We start from the raw sequence: 17,913 nt of genomic DNA, 5'->3' as shown, positions 1-17,913 counted from the left end.
CGAAACAGAAATAAAATATGGGCCATACAGTATCCATAAGTGGTTGGTAACCTATTACTGGCATTAAAAAACAGCAAACATTTCTTGTTTTGTGACAATTTATTGAACTTAAAAAAAAAATCATAGCACTAGTGTGGCTTTTGATTTGTATTTAATAGCCTTAAACAACTACAGTACAACTTACATCTTTCATACAAAAGTAGTGCAAAGTTCTTCATTTCATGCAGTAAGAGGCATTATGAGTCAGTTTAGTTTAATGATTAAAGCACCTAGCTAGTTGGCTAGGGTGCCTTTAGGTCAGTCCCTCTCTGTCAGGAAAGGAGCAACAAAAGCATTTCAAAAAAATCTTGCCAAGGAAACTGCAGAGACTAGGCTGCAATGGAGACTGACTCACAGGCCAAACAAACGAAAGGCAACACAGTCTAGCAAAGTGGAAGTTTTAATAATCATCTGCAAAATTAGAAAAAAATATTAACATGCAGGACATATTTGTATGACAGCTTCACTTTTAGCACAATTTTGTAAGTAGGCAGAAAAAAATGGGAAGGCTTTCAATCACACATGCACATTCACACACACTCGCTCCCTCACACATAACAAGCCCTGCAAAAAGATTCTTCACAACTACAGTTGTAAAGATCCAAGTTATACCTATACTGCAAGAATTGTGGAGAATAAAAAGTACTGTATACAACAACTTTACAGAAAGGAATGCTAATGATTCCTTTTCTTTTTTGGCAACAAATTTTGAATGTCTTTAATTGGGCAAAATACCTTACAGAAGTGCATGCCAAAATCACAGGCATAGCAGAGAAATGTTGGTGCAAAATTTTGGTTCTGTTTCTTGAATGATGGAACTAATATGTGCTGGTATTTATACTGGGAACAGAGCATTCTATATACATAAGTCAGTAACATGGAAGGAATTCCAAATTTAATTCACAAACTAACTCATGGTTGGCCAAATACTTTTAAAAGTGCAATTTTGGCCTCATTTTCCATACATATTGAATTCCCTCCCCCTCCAAAAAGAAGGTATTGTGGTTGTGAACACAGGAACAACAGAGACAAGGAATATTTTCTTATTTGGTTTGATGGCTTAAATGAAGCATGTTCTACAAGCTCTCTACTGCAACTGCTTTTCTCCTGCTCTTCCTTTAAAATGCTGGCAACAACAGCAACAATATCTACACAATCACTTGTGATGGGGCCAGATTATGACACAAACATCATATTACCACCATGGCAACCTTGAATATCATTATGATGTTAATATAACCACGTAATAAGGGGAGATCTCACAACGATAGCAACAGTAAACATCAGGGAGGGTCAGAAAATATTTCCTGTCCCAAGAGAACCAATTTTTCATTTATTCCTTGTGAAAGAGGCAGAAGAATTTTGTCTTTTTTTCACAATGTGCCACGAACATGGAAGACATGTCCTGAGGGGCCTGGTTTTTAAAGCTTACATATTCACAGGGCCAAATGTCTACAATAAATAATAAAACATGCTTAACAAGAACAGGCATGCCTCTATCATCAAAAGCACGCGAGACTTTCCAATCTAATGGAAGAAGCCGTTCTACATACTACACATAAAATGACAGTTGTGATTCTTGAACTGTCTGCCTTAATTCAATGTGCCTTTTATTGAGTAAAAACAGTGAAAAGTATATGATTTCTTCTGACCTTATGAAATCCACCAGAACAGTGCAGTGCCATCTACTGCTAGCACAGGTTGATTGCTCAGTGAAATCTACCATAACCTTGAAACAAAGCGAATGCAACATTGACCATATTTTTTTTAATCCTTAAGGATGAAAAAATACGACTGATTGTCACAATGACAGAGTGGGACATGAGCACAGCACATGGTTTGCTATATATAACTAATTTGCATGGCCACATAAGAATCAAGTAATGTTTTCACATAGTTATTATGCACATGAAAATTATTTTATTTTTCTACAAACTTGTACAAAACTGACCTCATGACTGACTATATCATATCAATAAATCTATGTTAATAAATGTTTCATATGACTTGTTTTTTTACTAAGCAGTTATCATTCTTATTTTTTCAGAGTGTATTCATTTCAGACTAAAACGTTTCAGCTAGGATAAGGAAGACTATCAATATTCTGCAAAAAATAAATTATTTTAGACAAAACTATCACTCATCTGTAGCATTATAAAGAGCCTGAACTCTGGGGCAAAAGTTTTTTTTCCCCCTTTGGCCTCTATGTATCAAAACTATTGTCTATGATAAGTAAAAATAGAGTTCTGTAATGGCAAAAAAAGTGAACACAGCCAAGAATGTCCACTGCAATTTTTCTAATGAAATACAGTTCTACTCATTCAGTGGACATTAATTTTGTTAAAATATTGACTATTGAAATATTGAATTCTCATGTCACTTTAAAATTCAACGTTTAAAATTTTTACACCAAAATATTAATTTTGCAGTTTACTTTTTATATTTGAAATAAGCCAACAGCTTTCTGGACCAATGATTTTTTGTGAAATTGAAATAACTTTTAATACATACAATTGCATGCACAAATTACATTGATATAAGTTTCAGTTTATTGCAGCTTCTTTTATCATTAGAACTTTGGCAAAGGTTCTTCTTGTTTGTTTTGTAAAGTAACGGATTCCCCAAAAAAGTTTTAAAATCCCTAGCCTCTATATTCTCTGGCCCATTCAAAGCGTTACAAATTTACAATCATGACTTTTGTTGAAAATTCACTGCTACATACACATAGTAGTTGATTTAACCACCACAATTGAGTCTTGCCCCATTATACAATCCTTCTTGCCATGCCTGTCAAGTGAATCACCACAGTTGTTAAATTAATAAGACAGTTGTTAAGTGAATTAGCCTTCCCCGTTGATTTGCTTGTCAGAAGGTCGCAAAAGGTGAACTCTTGACCCTGGGGACACTGCAACCGTCATAAACATGAGTCAATTGCCAAATATCTCAATCACGTGGGTAGGGGATGCTACAATGGTTGCTAAGTGTGAAAAATGGCCATAAGTCACTTTTTTCACTGCTATTGTAACTTCTGTGCTTCTGTTTGGAACACAGACTGTTGTAAGCCAAGGACTACCTGTAGTAGCCTCACACAAAGTGTTTCATTTGAAGAGTGTCACAAAAAAATAAAAAATAAAGCAGAGGTCACTACCACCAAGTATGCTGAAATTACTCTCGCACAAAGCGATTGTGGGAAGAATAAAGACTGAATAAGCTAAAAGGTAGTAAACGTTTGAAGCCCCCCCCCCTTTTCTCTAAAAAAAACATTGTTACATACAACATGTGCTCTTTACTTTCACAACTTTAAGGCTCAGCAAGATATCAGGAAACTGTGGACAATGTTCTCAAGAATAGGGGCAGGAGGCAAAAGCACTCTAATATCCATCTTAAAACACAGAACGTTGTTGGAAACCGCCTAGAGGCCTTCAGGAGTTGGGTGGCATATAACCACAATCAATCAATCAATCAATCAATCAATCAGTGGATTTTTACCAATTTAAACCATGAACCCATCTTTTACTACACAGTTAGATGCAAGCCAACTCCTTAATAGGTAGCAGGCAACCTGTGACAAGATTCACAGGAATCACATACCAATGGCTGTCAACTTGCAAATGCATCAGGGCTTTATTCCAACACACACACATCCATTCATTACATCTGAAGGACACCTTTGCTTACAGCTTGCTCTTTTGACTCCTTTCCTGGGTTCACACAACACTGTGACCAAACAGCCGCCCAGGGGGGTGGGTTTGCAGAGCAGCCGGGCTAAAAATGCTTGGCTGGGATTCAAGGTGGCTTTGGGTGAATCCTTGACACAGAGGCGGCGCTGTCATCCTTTTTTTTTTGAGCTTTTTCAGAGGCAATGAGCCAAAAAGGCAGGGGAGGGGGGAAATCAAGCAAGCAATCAGCATCTTTTGGGGAAAGCGGGAGGGGACCCACCGCACGTGTGCGTGTGAAACACTGTCGCCCTCCCCATTAAAAAAAATATTTTAAAAAACCACCAGGGCAGTTTCTCAGAAAGGCCCCCCCTCTCCCACCCCAAAGTTGGGGTTGAAGGCGAGAAAAAGAAGAGTTGTGTGCTCCTCGCAGGTACGACCCCTTCTCATCGAACGTCCAGCTCTCGCTTAGCAGCAGCAGTTGCATATTATGATAATGATTATTATTAATACTATTATTATTACTGTTATTATTATTACTTATTATTATTTATCGCCAACATTATTATCATCATCATCATTTATTATTATCATCATCATCACTACTACTATTTTTATTATTATAACCCAAACGATGCAGCTGCAAAAGCAGCATAGAGAAGAAGGGGGGGGTTGTAAAAAAGATGTCCAAGGCGCTGCAGCAAAGCAAAGCAAAGCAAAGCAGCCAAAGCGGCGGCGCTTCCTTCTTATTCCGCAGCCTGCGGGTCGCCTCTTTGACCCCCCACCCCTACCCTCACCCCGTCCCTCCTTCGGTCTCCTCCAGCCGGCCGCCCTTCCCTCCATCACGCCGGGACCCCGAGCAGCCAAAGGAGAAAGAGGGTCGTCCTTGCCCCGGGCTGGCGGGCGTTCCCTCCGCCGGCGGGGCGGACCCTGAGCCAGGACTGGGCAGGGCTCCGCGCCCGAGGGAGGGAAGACCCGGAGGCTCCGACGGGCGGCACCGGGAAGTCCGGCGTCCAAGGGCTTCCCCGCCGCAACCGCCTGCCGCCTCCCCGCCCGCTCGAAGGGCAACGGCCCGAGCTCCCCCGCAAGCTCCCAACCGGGCGGTCCCGGGGTTCTGGCCTCCGCCCCGGGCAACTCACCGTCCGGTGCCTCTGCTGCTGCTGGTGGTGCGGGTGGTGGCGGTGCTGCTGTCGGCGCCGCTCCAGTCCCAAGAAGCAGCCGGCGGCCGTCAACGCCGGTCCGCCGCCGCCTCCGCCTCCGGGAGTCCTGGAGAGGACGAGCAGCAGCGATCTGCCCGCGGTGGCCGCCATCTCTCCACTGGAAGTCGGCGCTCTCCGGCAGGCAGCGCTGCGGGATTGCTCGAAAGGGGCGGAGGGGGTTGGGGGGGAGGAGGAGGGGGGCGTCGAGTGGGGGCGGGGGGAAAAAGAGGATCCCCGCGCGCGCCAGCCAATCGGAAGGCCCTCCGTCGCTGAGGGCGCGGGCCGCCGCGTGTCAATCCCAGGCCGAGCCCGCCCCATCGGCCTCCGCCCTCGCCCGGGCGCCAAGGCTGCAGCAGCGTTGCAAGGAGAGCCGCGAAAAGGCCGTCGGGCGGGAAGGAAGGAAGGGAGAGAGTGAGGTGGTTTCCCTCAGAGAAGGGGTTACGTGGGGAAGGAGGGGGAGGGAGGGAGGGCCGTGGGAGACGCGCGGGAGGAATGAGGGGGGTTGTGAAAAGCGAGGCGGGAAAGGATGAGAAACCTCGGACTTATTTTATTTGTTTGTTTTATCAAGTACATATTGGAGATATGTAAAGATATAATAATATTCATATACATGATACTAGTAAGAGAGAAACATTAGGACAGGGGACAGTAGGCACGCTGGTGCACTTATGCACGCCCCTTATTCACCTCTTAGGAAACAGGAGAGGACAACAGTGGATAGTCTAAGGGTAAAGTTTTGGGGGTTAGGAGATGATACTACGGAGTCTGATAGTGAGTTCCAAGCATCAACTACTCAGTTACGTATTTCCTGCAGTCGAGTTTAAATGACTAAGTGCCAAAGCCCACCACAACAACATCACCAAAAAGGCTTCAAGAGTTGTTAACCTAATCTTAGGTAGCTTCGGCTCTGGTAATCTCACACTACTAACCAGAGCATACAAAACTTTCACCAGACCAATCCTCGAATACAGCTCATCTGTCTGGAATCCACACTGCATTTCCAACATAAACACTCTAGAAAATGTCCAGAGATACTTTATTAGAAGAGCCCTCCGCTCACAACAGAATACCCTACGCAACTAGTCTTATAATCCTATGTTTAGAAAGCTTAGAACTATGCCATCTTAAACACAACCTAAGCGTAGCCCATAAAATCATCTACAAGGTCCTTCCTGTCAACGACTACTTCAGCTTCAACCACAACGAGCATGCAACAGATACAAACTTAAACTGCTCTAAACTCAACTGCAGGAAATACTTTAGTAACCAAGTTGTTGATGCATGGAACTCATTCCTGGGCTCTGTTACTATCATCACCTAACCCCCAAAACTTTACCCTTAAGACTATCCACTGTTGACCTCTCCCAATTCCTAAGAGGTCAGTAGTGGGCCTGCATAAGTGCAACAGAGTGTCTTCCATCCCCTGTCCTAATGTTTCTCTTTTGCTAGTATCATGTATTATATGCATATATTATAACTTTATATATCACCAATATATCACAAAACAAACCAATAAATAAAAATAAAACTTAAACTCCAAGCCCGTTGAACTGGAAGTCAATCCTCACCGCTTGACTTTGATTGGAATAGAGCTAGAAGGGATGGTGGAGATCATCTAGTCCAACCCTTGGCTCGAATAGGAGACCCGCCTAGACCATTTCAGACAGGTGGCTATCTAGTCTCTTACAGAATACAAAATTGGAAGGGACCTTGAATGTCTTCTAGTCCAGCCCGCTGCTCAACAGGAGTGCAAATTATTATTATTATTATTATATTATTATTATTATTATTACTATTATTAATTGGGTTTTTATCTCAGCCCTCTCCAAGGACTCGGACGGCTTACAATATGAAAAAATATAGTTCTGAAATCCAATAAAACTAAAACAAACAATCTAAAACCCCAATTTAATCTAAAAACAGTCATATTCAATCCACTCAACATACATTCATTTCTAGGCAGGGGCTGATGATTAGTGTCCCCAAGCCTGTTGGCACAGGTGCGTCTTCAAATTCTTGCATGTGCGTATGCCCAACCCCAACCCCCAAATACAATGTACACACGGCATCCATTCATGTGTTGGATCTTGGAGGTCTTCTAGTCCAACGCCCTACTCGAGCAGGAGACCCTAGACCAGTTTTCTAATGTTGTGAACTTTTAATACAGTTCCTCATGTTGTGGTGACCCACACCCATAAGTCTAGTGCCAATTCTCCCAACAGAACTTAAAGCTGGTTGGCAGGAAGGTCAGAGGGACAGCCCCACTGTAAATGCCTGATAGGTTGGATTGTAAAAATATGGTCCAAGGTGCCAGAATAGAAGCTTTAGTTCCTAACACCATCGGAAATTTGTCTTTTCCCATTGTCTTAGGCAACCTTTGTGGAACGGTCGTTTGACCTCCAAAGGGGTCCCAACTCCCAGGGTGAGAACCACTGCCCTCGACCATTCCAGATTGCTGTCCAATCTCTTCTTTAAAACCTCCATTGATGGAGCCACCACAACTTCCAGAGGTAACTTGTCCCACTTACTAATTGTTCATACCTGTGAGGTGGGGAGGAGGTGCCGGGGTTGTACACAAAAATGTGGTGGTCTCGCTCCAAAGGCCTGGGGTCATTTTGGCTCCCTGTGACATTTTCTTAAAAACCGCCAGGGATGAAGCGCCTACAACTTCTGAAGGCAAGCCCTTCCACTGGTTAATTGTCATCACTGTTGAAAGTTTACCCTTAATTACAGGGAGCTTCTCTCCTTGATTAGTTTCCATTCTTTATTTTTTGTCTTCTGGTGCTTGGGAAAATAAGTTGACTCCTCTCTTCTTTGTATCAGCCCCTCAAACACTGGATTCCTGCTATCATATCACCCCTAGTCCTTCTTCTTGGATTCATACAGGCAATGGTGCCCGTTATATAGCACAGGTAGTCTTTAACTCACTACCACAATTTCTGTTTCTAAGCAAGATAGTTGTTGAGTGGGTTTTGCCCCATTTTACCATCTTTCTTGCCATAGTTGTTAAATGAATCAATGCAGGTGTTCAGTGAATCATTTGATCACTAAAGGAATCTGGCTTCCCCCATTGATTTGGCCCGTTGGAAGCCACCTGGAAGGGTTACAAAGGTGACAAATGCCTGGAGGACCTCAACTCCCAGAATTCCCTAGCAAAGCTGGCTGGGGAATTCTGGAAGTTGAAGTCCCCCAGGCTTAAAGTTGCCAAGGTTGGAGACCTCTGCTTTAAAGAATTCTTTAAAGAAGAACGTTGATACAATTCTATAGAGGAATTATTGAGTCTGTCATCTGCACCTCTATAACTGTCTGGTTCGGTTCTGCAACCCAACAAGACAGACACAGACTTCAGAGGATCAATCATTAGAACTGCAGAAAAAACCATTGCTACCAATCTGCTTTCCACTGAGGACCTGTATACTGCAGGAGTCAAAAAGAGGGCTGTGAAAATAATTACTGACCCCTCATATCCTGGACATAAATTGTTTCAACTCCTGCCCTCAAAACGACCCTATAGAGCATTGCACACCAAGACAACTAGACACAAGAATAGTTTTTTCCCAAACGCCATCACTCTGCTAAACAAATAATTCCCTCACCACTATCAAACTGTTGGTCTTCTCATTGTTCTTATCACCCATCTCCTACAACTTATGACTGTAACTTATTACTTTTATCCTTACAATTTATATTAATATTGATTGATTCCTGATTGCTTGTTTGTATCCTATGACAATCACTAAGTGTTGTGCTTGTACCTCATGAATCTTGACAAATGTATCTTTTTCTTTTATGTACATTGAAAGCATATGCACCAATGGCAAATTCCTTATGTGTCCAATCACACTTGGCTAATAAAGAATTCTATTCTTAAAAAAAAAAAAGATTAAGTCCCAGCCCAGACCAATAGCAAGGGATGCTACACCTTGAAGCTCAGTTCACAACTAAAAAACCCACAAGTTTCGCATTCCTGTTTTAGAGTCAGATGACTTCCTATGGTAAAGCCACTTTAAACCCAAAACATTTCAATACAAGGCTATATAAAATGAGGACCTACGTGAAGTGAAGGCAGTTACCAGTATGTACATATCTACAATTGTAGACATTTGCAGTCTTGGATTGCAAGTCTACCTTTATGCTAAGAGGCACTCAAACCCTGTTGAAGACGTGAACATAAATAAATCTACATAAAGACTGAATAAATAAAACTGCTGTTTCTGAACTCTTCTTGCAAGATCAGCTAGGGAAAATAGCGAAAGTGCAAACACCATCACAAATTCACAATAAATTAATGGAGGTCTTTAGACACATTTTGGCTACAGAAGAAAGAAAAGTCCCTATTATGGCTCTTGCACAGATCAGAATAGGCTACTGCATCATTTTGAGGGCGGTGGGGTGGGGAATTGCATTAGAGAACTTAAAATAGTACATCAGAGAAAAACAACCCAGAATGAATTGATTGGTGGAGTTGAATAGCTCAAAGGATGTAGTGACAGGAAGAATTTGTGGGCATTTCTGTATAATAAAACAAATCTGGCTGGGATCTACAATTCTGGCAGTTGCAGTGTGCTGAAAGAAGAGATTAATGCACAGCTCATTATAGGGTTACAAAACTGAAATTGTTCGAGGTGTAAATGGAGCAGGACCAGTGACAAGGGAGGAAAACCCACTGACCCTCAGAAAAGCATGCATCTGCAAAGTGGAAACATGTTGAAGGTAAAGCTGAAAGAGGAAGTACAATAAAACCACAAATGATTAAGGGAAATTGTCCAACAGTACCTCAGTCTCATGGGAAATAGGTTGACACACCCTTGGTCAGTTGACTGACAACTGTTGCAGTGGGGTAGAATAACCTAAGAAGCGTTTCCCATGGTTCTGATAGTAGGCTGGAAATTGGACAGCAACATATACTCTTTGCCACAGCATACTGAGCAGAAACTGGCTGAAGGATGCCAGGCCCTCCGAGAACCAAGAACAACCCAAGTTCCTTTTGAGTAGTTTCTTTTATTGCTCTTTTATCTATAGACAGAACCTTGCCAGATTAAAGCATATACTGTACATAACTATAGGTTAACTGGAAATTGCTAGGGAGGAACCAGTTTGACTCTCTTCCTGCTAACTGGGGTGGCGCAGCAGGTAGAGTGCTGTACTGCAGGCCACTGAAGCTGACTGTAGATCTGAAGGTCAGCGGTTCAAATCTCATCACCGGCTCAAGGTTGACTCAGCCTTCCATCCTTCCGAGGTGGGTAAAATGAGGACATGAATTGTGGGGGCCATATGGTGGCTCTGTTAAAAAGTGCTATTGCTAACATGTTGTAAGCTGCCCTGAGTCTAAGGAGAAGGGCGGCATTAAAATTGAATAAATAAACTAAACTAAACTTATCAAGCTCTTCTGCCTCTTTACCCTTTAGAAAACAGCCTTTCCCTCCTGGGATTCCAGAATACATTCCATCAAGTTCAGGGAGTGAGGCTGTTGCCCATGTGAAAAAGGCACATTTTGCTGCTTGTGGAGCCTGATGTGCTTATTATATGCACACATTTGCTATTTTCTGTTAAAGATAAGGCAGTGAATTAAGTGACTGAATTGTTTTTAAGTCCCTCTAGGAAGAACTTGAGCACCAAGTTATAGGCCCATGATGGCAAACCTATGGCAGCATGCGTGGGGGGGCAGCATGGGGGTCACGCACACATGCACAGAGGGGTAGGGTACATGGCGAGCATTAAATTTTGGGTGTGGGCATGCATGCACACTTTCAGCACCTGAGGGGAAAATGGTTCACCATCACTGTTATAGGCTGAGTTCATATATTGCAATAAACCATATTTTTGCTTTAATCATGATTTGTTAACGAGCCATAATATTCATAATTTTTCAAGAAGAAATGTGGATCAGTATTTGAATAGTTGTATGAAAGATTGCAATCGTTCTTGTTCTTGTGTACCATATAACAAAGGCTGGTATCAAGAAATATGCATTTCTTGAAATGAACTCTTTAATCAATGTAATGGAAAGATTAGACAACATAATTTGAAGCACTCAGGGTTTCACTTGTTTAGTTTTCTACAATAAACATTGTAAACTACCCTTAATCCTAGTAGTTTCTCAACTTCACACAAGTGACATTGTTTGTTACCACATCACCTTAGAAATTAGGCATCCATCCAATTTCAGTACATTTTTTGCTGTCTAAGGCCTGCGATGAGTCCATAACCACAAATCTCTTGATTGCTCTGCTATGTCCTTCCTTCATAAGAGGAAGCACAGGGGTGTCAAATCTTGATAATTCTAAGACCTGTGAACATCCACTCCCAGGATTCCCCAGCCAGCCCTCAGGAGTTCAACTCCATAAGACTTAAAAATTGCCAAGGTTGGACATCTCTGATGTAGCACTTACAGTACTATCTTGTTACTCCCAATTTGAGAGACTGTCCTTAGTTGGGATTTGGGGAAAGAGTTTCTTTTTCACACTTCTAGTTTAAATTCATGCAGAATCATAAATCAAGTTCAAAGCAGCTTCTTCCATGTAGATTATTCAGATATTTATATCAGAAATCCCCGCAAATACAATGGACCACAAGCAAAGTTGCACACCACAATTTTCTGTAAAAACAGGAGTAAATAACTTTGGGCTTTATTTGGCCTCCAAGCAACATGCTGGGGGATGTATTTTTTTAAAAAATAAATAAGGCCAAGACAAAAGCTGTAATTTGTTTTATTTTATTTCCATTTAAAATTAATACAAATTAATATAGTCATGTTAATTATAGCAGAAAATACCATACAATTAACTTTCTGATGTTGCATGTTGCATTCAGTCTTAGGGTCTCTGGTTAATTTATTTGCCTTTCTAGCACTGTGTTATTTTCTGGTGTCTAAGGAGATTCCCAGTCATCCAGGTCATGGTTGTCCCGAAGGTAAATGATTTTCAGGAGGCAAACTGGTTTTTCTTGATTTTCTTTGAAGATATTTCTCTTCTCATCCGTGAATCTTCTTCACCTCTGACTGGATGGTGGGGAATGGAAGGCTTTCTGGTTAGTTTTTCAACCCCAAGTTAAATTAGTCTTACCCTACTTAGCATTTTGAGATCTGCCTCCTTCTGGAGGTCCTTGATGGACCTAGTTTGCACTAAGAAACACAGGTAGTCCTCGACTTACAACATTTCATTTAGTGACGGTTCAAAGTTACAACAACATGGGGGGGGGAATGAATTATGATAGTTTTCCCAACAACTATTGCAGTATCTCCATGGTCACATGATCAAAATTCAGGAGCTTGGTCGTTGGCTCATATTTATGACCGTTGCAGTGTCCTGAGGTCATGAGATCCCCTTTTGCAACTTTCCAACCAGTGAAGTCAATGGAGAAGCCAGATTCACTTAACAACCATGTTACTAACTGAAAAACGGCAATGGTTCTCTTAACAACTGGCAAGAAAAGTTGTAAAATGGGTCAAAATTCACTTAAAAGTCACAGATAGCAGCAGAAATGTTGAGCTCAAGTATTTCAAACATGGTCAGAAGTTGAGGATAGCCTCTATTCAATCTCTATAAATGTGAAGTGGGAAATCCCTTGGAATAATATAATGAACACACCTAAAACTGTTAACAAGCAGGTTGGTTCTCTCTTTGCTCACGCTGTGAGTACATAAATCATGATCATCGTTTTTTTCACACTCTTGCCAGTGGAAATAGATCTGACTCAAACAATAGTTGGGATGCCTTCCCTAGAATATAATGTACACAGGAAAAATAGACGGTGTAAAGAATACAATTCCTTGAAGGGTTTTTTGGTTGGCTGATCTCCCTTAGGAAAGTTTTTTTGTTTCTTTCTTTCTTTGGGTAGTGCTGGTTTGATTTCAAGGCACACTGCCTTAAAAAAAACATTAATGTTATTTTTGGAATGTACCCAGAGCTGGTGCATTAAAGTACAGTAATTTGTTTTGCAGAAATATACTATTTCTTCTTCCCCCATGTGTTAGGATGGTTGTGAATGAAGCAAAATGCTTACTGGGTTTTCTGCTTTCCACATCTCCTGCTCTACAAATGAAAAATTAGAATGACTGGTTTCTTAATGAGAATGGATTACAGTGTTCATTTGGCAGGGAAGATTTCTGGCAAAACGGGGGAGATTTTTCATGTTTGCTTTCTTGCTATGCAGATTTTCACTCAATCTGCTGCAAAGAGATTTTTTTAAAAAAAAATGTGATTGTGTATTTCTTGCTCTGATTTCTATCAGCTTTTATATCCTCTTAATAAGATCCTTTGCATTTTGGGTCAATATTTCCTTATTCAAAAGTTCTGCTCACAGAGTACTTAAGAGGAATTATTTGTCTGCATCAGTGATGGGTTGCTGCCGGATCAATTCGCCTGAACCGGTGGCAGAAATTTGTCCTCTGCTCGCTGAACTTGCACTTTTGATGTGATGCAAACCAGTAGGGAAGGTGAGTGGAACCCACTACTAGTCTGCAGTGATGGGTTTGATGGATTTTTATCTGAAACAGAACAAGAGCTGAGGGAGGCATCAAGCAGGCTTGATGCAGAAAGATAGAAGATTGACGGCAGAAAAAGACTTCATGGTCCATCTAGTCTGCCCTTATACTGTTTCCTATATTTTATCTTAGGATGGATATATGTTTAACCCAGGCATGTTTAAATTCAGTTACTGTGGATTTACCAACAATATCTGCTGGAAATGTGTTCAAAGCATCTACTACTCTTTCAGTAAAATAATATTTTATCACGTTGCTTCTGATCTTTCCCCCAACTAACCTCAGATTGTGCTCCCTTGTTCTTGTGTTCACTTTCCTATTAAAAACACATCCCTTCTGAACCTTATTTAACCCTTTAACATATTTAAATGTTTCGATCATGTCCCCCCTATCCCTTCTGTCCTCCAGACTATATAGATTGAGTTCATGAAGTCTTTCCTGATAAGTCTTGTGCTTAAGACCTTCCACCATTTTTGTAGCCCGTCTTTGGACCCGTTCAATTTTATCAATATCTTTTTGTAGGTTAGGTCTCCAGAACTGAACACAGTATTCCAAATGTGGTCTCACCAGCACTTTATACAGTAGGATCACAATTTCCCTCTTCCTGCTTGTGATACCTCTAAGCCAAGCATTCTACTTGCTTTCCCTACCACCTGACTGCACTGTTCACCCATTTTGAGACTGTCAGAAATCACTATCCCTAAATCCTACTCTTCTGAAGTTTTTGCTAACACAGAACTGCCAATACAGTTGACTCTGGAAATGTAGCACTGAGATGTAGAAAAAGAGAATTCATAACTGGAGGCAGACTTAAGAGTATCAGCAGCTTAGAATCATTATGTTACCATAAACAGTCCAATGTCTTTAATAGACACTGAATTCCATTGACCCTTATCTAGCACCAATTGAGGCTTAAATTTTAGTTGACTAGTTTCTTATGTATAGACTTCAGCAATCTTCTGAACTGCCACCTAACATATGGTCCTGATCCTTTTCATCTGACAGAGTAGAATCAAGCACCACAACTTCAAATTCTAAAATCTGACACTTCCAACAAATTATCTGGCTATCAAACTTGTAAGAGCATCTTCACTGCTGTATAATTAATAAACCCTTAATAAGGGTTTTTAGTTATTTTAAATATTAGATTTGTTATATGTTGTTTTATTACTGTTGTTAGCGCCCTCAGTCTACGGAGAGGGGTGGCATACAAATCTAATAAATGAATGAATGAATGAATGAATGAATGAATGAATGAATGAATGAATAAATAAATAAATAACACCATAAAGGGTATAACTTTATTTAGAAGAGACTTTTAGAATTAGTAGTTTACTTAGGGGTATTGCTCCTAACTAGTCCTGTTCCTGAAACTATTTAAGATGAGTAGTTGGATGGCAACAGTACAGGTAATCCTCATTTTACGACCACAATTGAGCCCAAGATTTCTATTGCTAAGTGAAACAGTTGTTGAATGAATTTTGCTTCATTTTACAAACTTTCTTCCCATAGTTGTTAAGTGAATCACTGCACATGTAACATAGTTGTTTAAGGAATCTGGCTTCTCCATGGATTTTATTTGCTAATGATCACACGACCCCCCAAGACATTGCAACCCTCATAAATATGAGTCAGTTGTCAAGCACCCTAATTTTCATCCAGTGACTGTGAGATACTGCAGTGGCTGTAAGTGTGAAAAATTGTCATGACTTAATTTTGATTAAATGACTATGGGGATGCTACAATGTAAATGGGAAAACCAGCCATAGGTCACTTTTATTCAGTGCCATTGTAACTTCAAAGGGTCATTACACGCAGTAGCAGGTTGCTACTGGAACGGTAAAAGACGCCACACTGGTAGCAAAAGTTGAGCGTGCTTAGCTTTGGGCATCTTGCATGCGTGTGTGTGCCTCCCAGCGTGTTTTTGCTTCTGTGTGTGCACAAGATGCACCGGTAGCGGCAGTAGGAGCAATCCACCCAATTACACAAACTGTTGTAACTCAACGACTACCTGTACTTCATTTCTTCTCTCCCTCCCTCTCCCCCCCCCCCCCCCGACACAGGCAATGACAAACCATTTTTAAATCCTGCCAAGAAAAACTGCAAGGACTTGTCAAGGCAGTTTCCAGGAGTCAAGGTTGACTTGAAGGCACACACACAAAAACACAAACAAATCAAAACTTCTGGAATAGCTAATCCTTTTACTAGTTGCATTTTTGCCCTCCGGATTTATCTGTATGTCTAGAAGTCTCCCATATTTTTGTCTGGACCAGATGGTGGCTCTTTGTTCTTATTTAAGATTGTGATTGCCAAGACTGAACATTGAAACCCATACTGATGCCGAGTCCCATTTCGAATATTAAACTTTGTCTCCTTGAACGCTTGAGAAGAGATAGTCTGTATGTAAAGAGATAGGTAGTATGCTGTAAACTCTTTGGCTACAGTTAGCTATCGAACCCCCATTCCTGTTCACTTGAGAGTCAAATGAGGACTTGGGGAATTAAAATGAAGATATCTCCACAATTAACCTAGATTACTAAATGCTCAGCAGGCATGTCACTGTAGCTATGAAAAAAGATTCCTTAGCTGCTCTCCCAGCCAGCTCCTTTGAGCTAAACTAGCTAAACTGGACCCTTTGTTAGTTGGTCTGTGTATCTAGAAAGTTCACAAATCTGTATCTCAAAGCCTGTGTGACCTATCAACCTCCACAAATACGCTAGAGATCTTTCTGATATAGAATCTGCTTAGGTTCTCATAAGGCAGTTGTTTTATTTTTATTTTTTATGTGCCACATACAGCAATAAAATACAACAGAAAATGTATAATGTATTAAATCCAATTTATGTTCACATCCAAACGCTGTAATGGTTAATTTTTTTTTAAAAAAAAGATTCTTGGCATCTTTGAAGTTTACAAGGATCCTTGAAAGCCTCTAAGCACCTTTCCTATGGAAGGATCAATCCAAGCCAGATATTTTGGGATGATGTTTGTCCCACAGCAGCAAAATCCCCCAATCCTTTCTTTTTTAATACATATTTTTATGCTTTCATGTTTTATGGATAATATGCATTTCAGAGCTGTAAATAAATTGAAGATGACAGGCAAAATAAAAACATCTTACACCAATACTTTCATTGACTGAACTGATTATAATCCGAAGATTAAATTTCATGCTTTTCCAATCCAAGGATATAAACTTCTGAAAGTTATGGGACGCTAACATCATTTCTTTTTAAACCCAAGAAGAAAAGATCAAGACAAGGCATCATAAAATATTTTAATCCATTAACCAATGATACAGTAATATTTAGGGCATACGCCAAATTGTAAACACAGCCTTTTATGTCCCACAAGGGGAGAAAATAGCAAGATTAAAATTCAATGACTGAATCATTCCAATTCCATTTGTTTACCAACAACCCAATGTAAGAATGGAAATGTTTGTATTGTTGGAAGAAATATCCATATGGTTCAATTCCATATGTAAGAATGTGTTCTATATACTTGTTGTTAGCCATCCCGGGTCTACGGAGAGGGGCGGCATACATATCCAATAAATTATTATTATTAATTATTATTATAGAATCAGTAGCAAACTGCTGGTGATATCATAGTGATGTCACAAAACTGGTTCTGTCAGTGCTAGTCCATGGACACTGCCATCTCTTTTTTTTCTTTTTTTTTCTTTTTTTAAAAAATGCTGGGTTTTTTTTTTCCTTTTGTGCATACGCAGAAGCATTCCGGCACTGCGCATATACCACCATTTTATTTTTGGTTTAAATTTTTTTAAAAAAATATTTTCAGCACTGCAAATGTGTGAGAGGAAGTGAACTGGCAGCGAGGTAAGTTAGAACCAATCCCTGTTCTATTGGCTGCTGTCAGACTCCCATGGGGCTATGCAGCAGACATAGCTGAGGTTGTCTGAGAAAAGTTTGGTTCAACCTTGCTTGGGTGATGCAATGTCCTTAGGGAATCTTGAAATAAATCAAGCCTTCAGCTAGATGGGTAGAGGGCTAATCCTATTATGTCCTGAGGGATCGTGTCTTCATCCCAGTCAACGAAGCGGTGGAAGTGATGTGCCGGTGCCTGGAGGCTGTTGGGGCCTGGATGGGTGTCAACAGACTCAAACTCAACCCGGATAAGACGGAGTGGCTGTGGGTTCTGCCTCCCAAGGACAATCCCATCTGTCCGTCCATCACCCTGGGGGGGGAAATCATTGCCCCCCTCAGAGAGGGTCCGCAACTTGGGCGTCCTCGATCCACAGCTCACATTAGAAAACCATCTCTCAGCTGTGGCGAGGGGGGCATTTGCCCAGGTCCGCCTGGTGCACCAGTTGCGGCCCTATCTGGACCGGGACTCATTGCTCACAGTCACTCATGCCCTCATCACCTCGAGGTTCGACTACTGTAATGCTCTCTACATAGGGCTACCTCTGAAAAGTGTTCGGAAACTTCAGATCGTGCAGAATGCAGCTGCGAGAGCAGTCATGGGCTTACCTAGGTATGCCCATGTTTCACCATCACTCCGCAGTCTG

General features: G+C 41.1%; 1 protein-coding gene across 1 annotated transcript in view; it reads right to left on the bottom strand.

The window, feature by feature from the left end:
- Positions 1-5,079, bottom strand: part of MCU (mitochondrial calcium uniporter) — a 146,460-nt gene extending 141,381 nt beyond the window's left edge. The window contains exon 1 of the mRNA XM_070752269.1: positions 4,835-5,079. Coding sequence (XP_070608370.1) covers positions 4,835-5,005 — 171 coding nt within the window. The 5' untranslated portion in view covers positions 5,006-5,079. The remainder of the gene's footprint in view (positions 1-4,834) is intronic.
- Between the last annotated feature and the right edge of the window lie 12,834 nt (positions 5,080-17,913).

This window comes from Erythrolamprus reginae, chromosome 5 (assembly GCF_031021105.1).
Source record: "Erythrolamprus reginae isolate rEryReg1 chromosome 5, rEryReg1.hap1, whole genome shotgun sequence".
Classification (NCBI taxonomy): domain Eukaryota; kingdom Metazoa; phylum Chordata; class Lepidosauria; order Squamata; family Dipsadidae; genus Erythrolamprus; species Erythrolamprus reginae.
The sequence above is the reverse complement of the archived record's forward strand: the minus strand, read 5'-3'. Positions and strand labels throughout refer to the sequence as shown.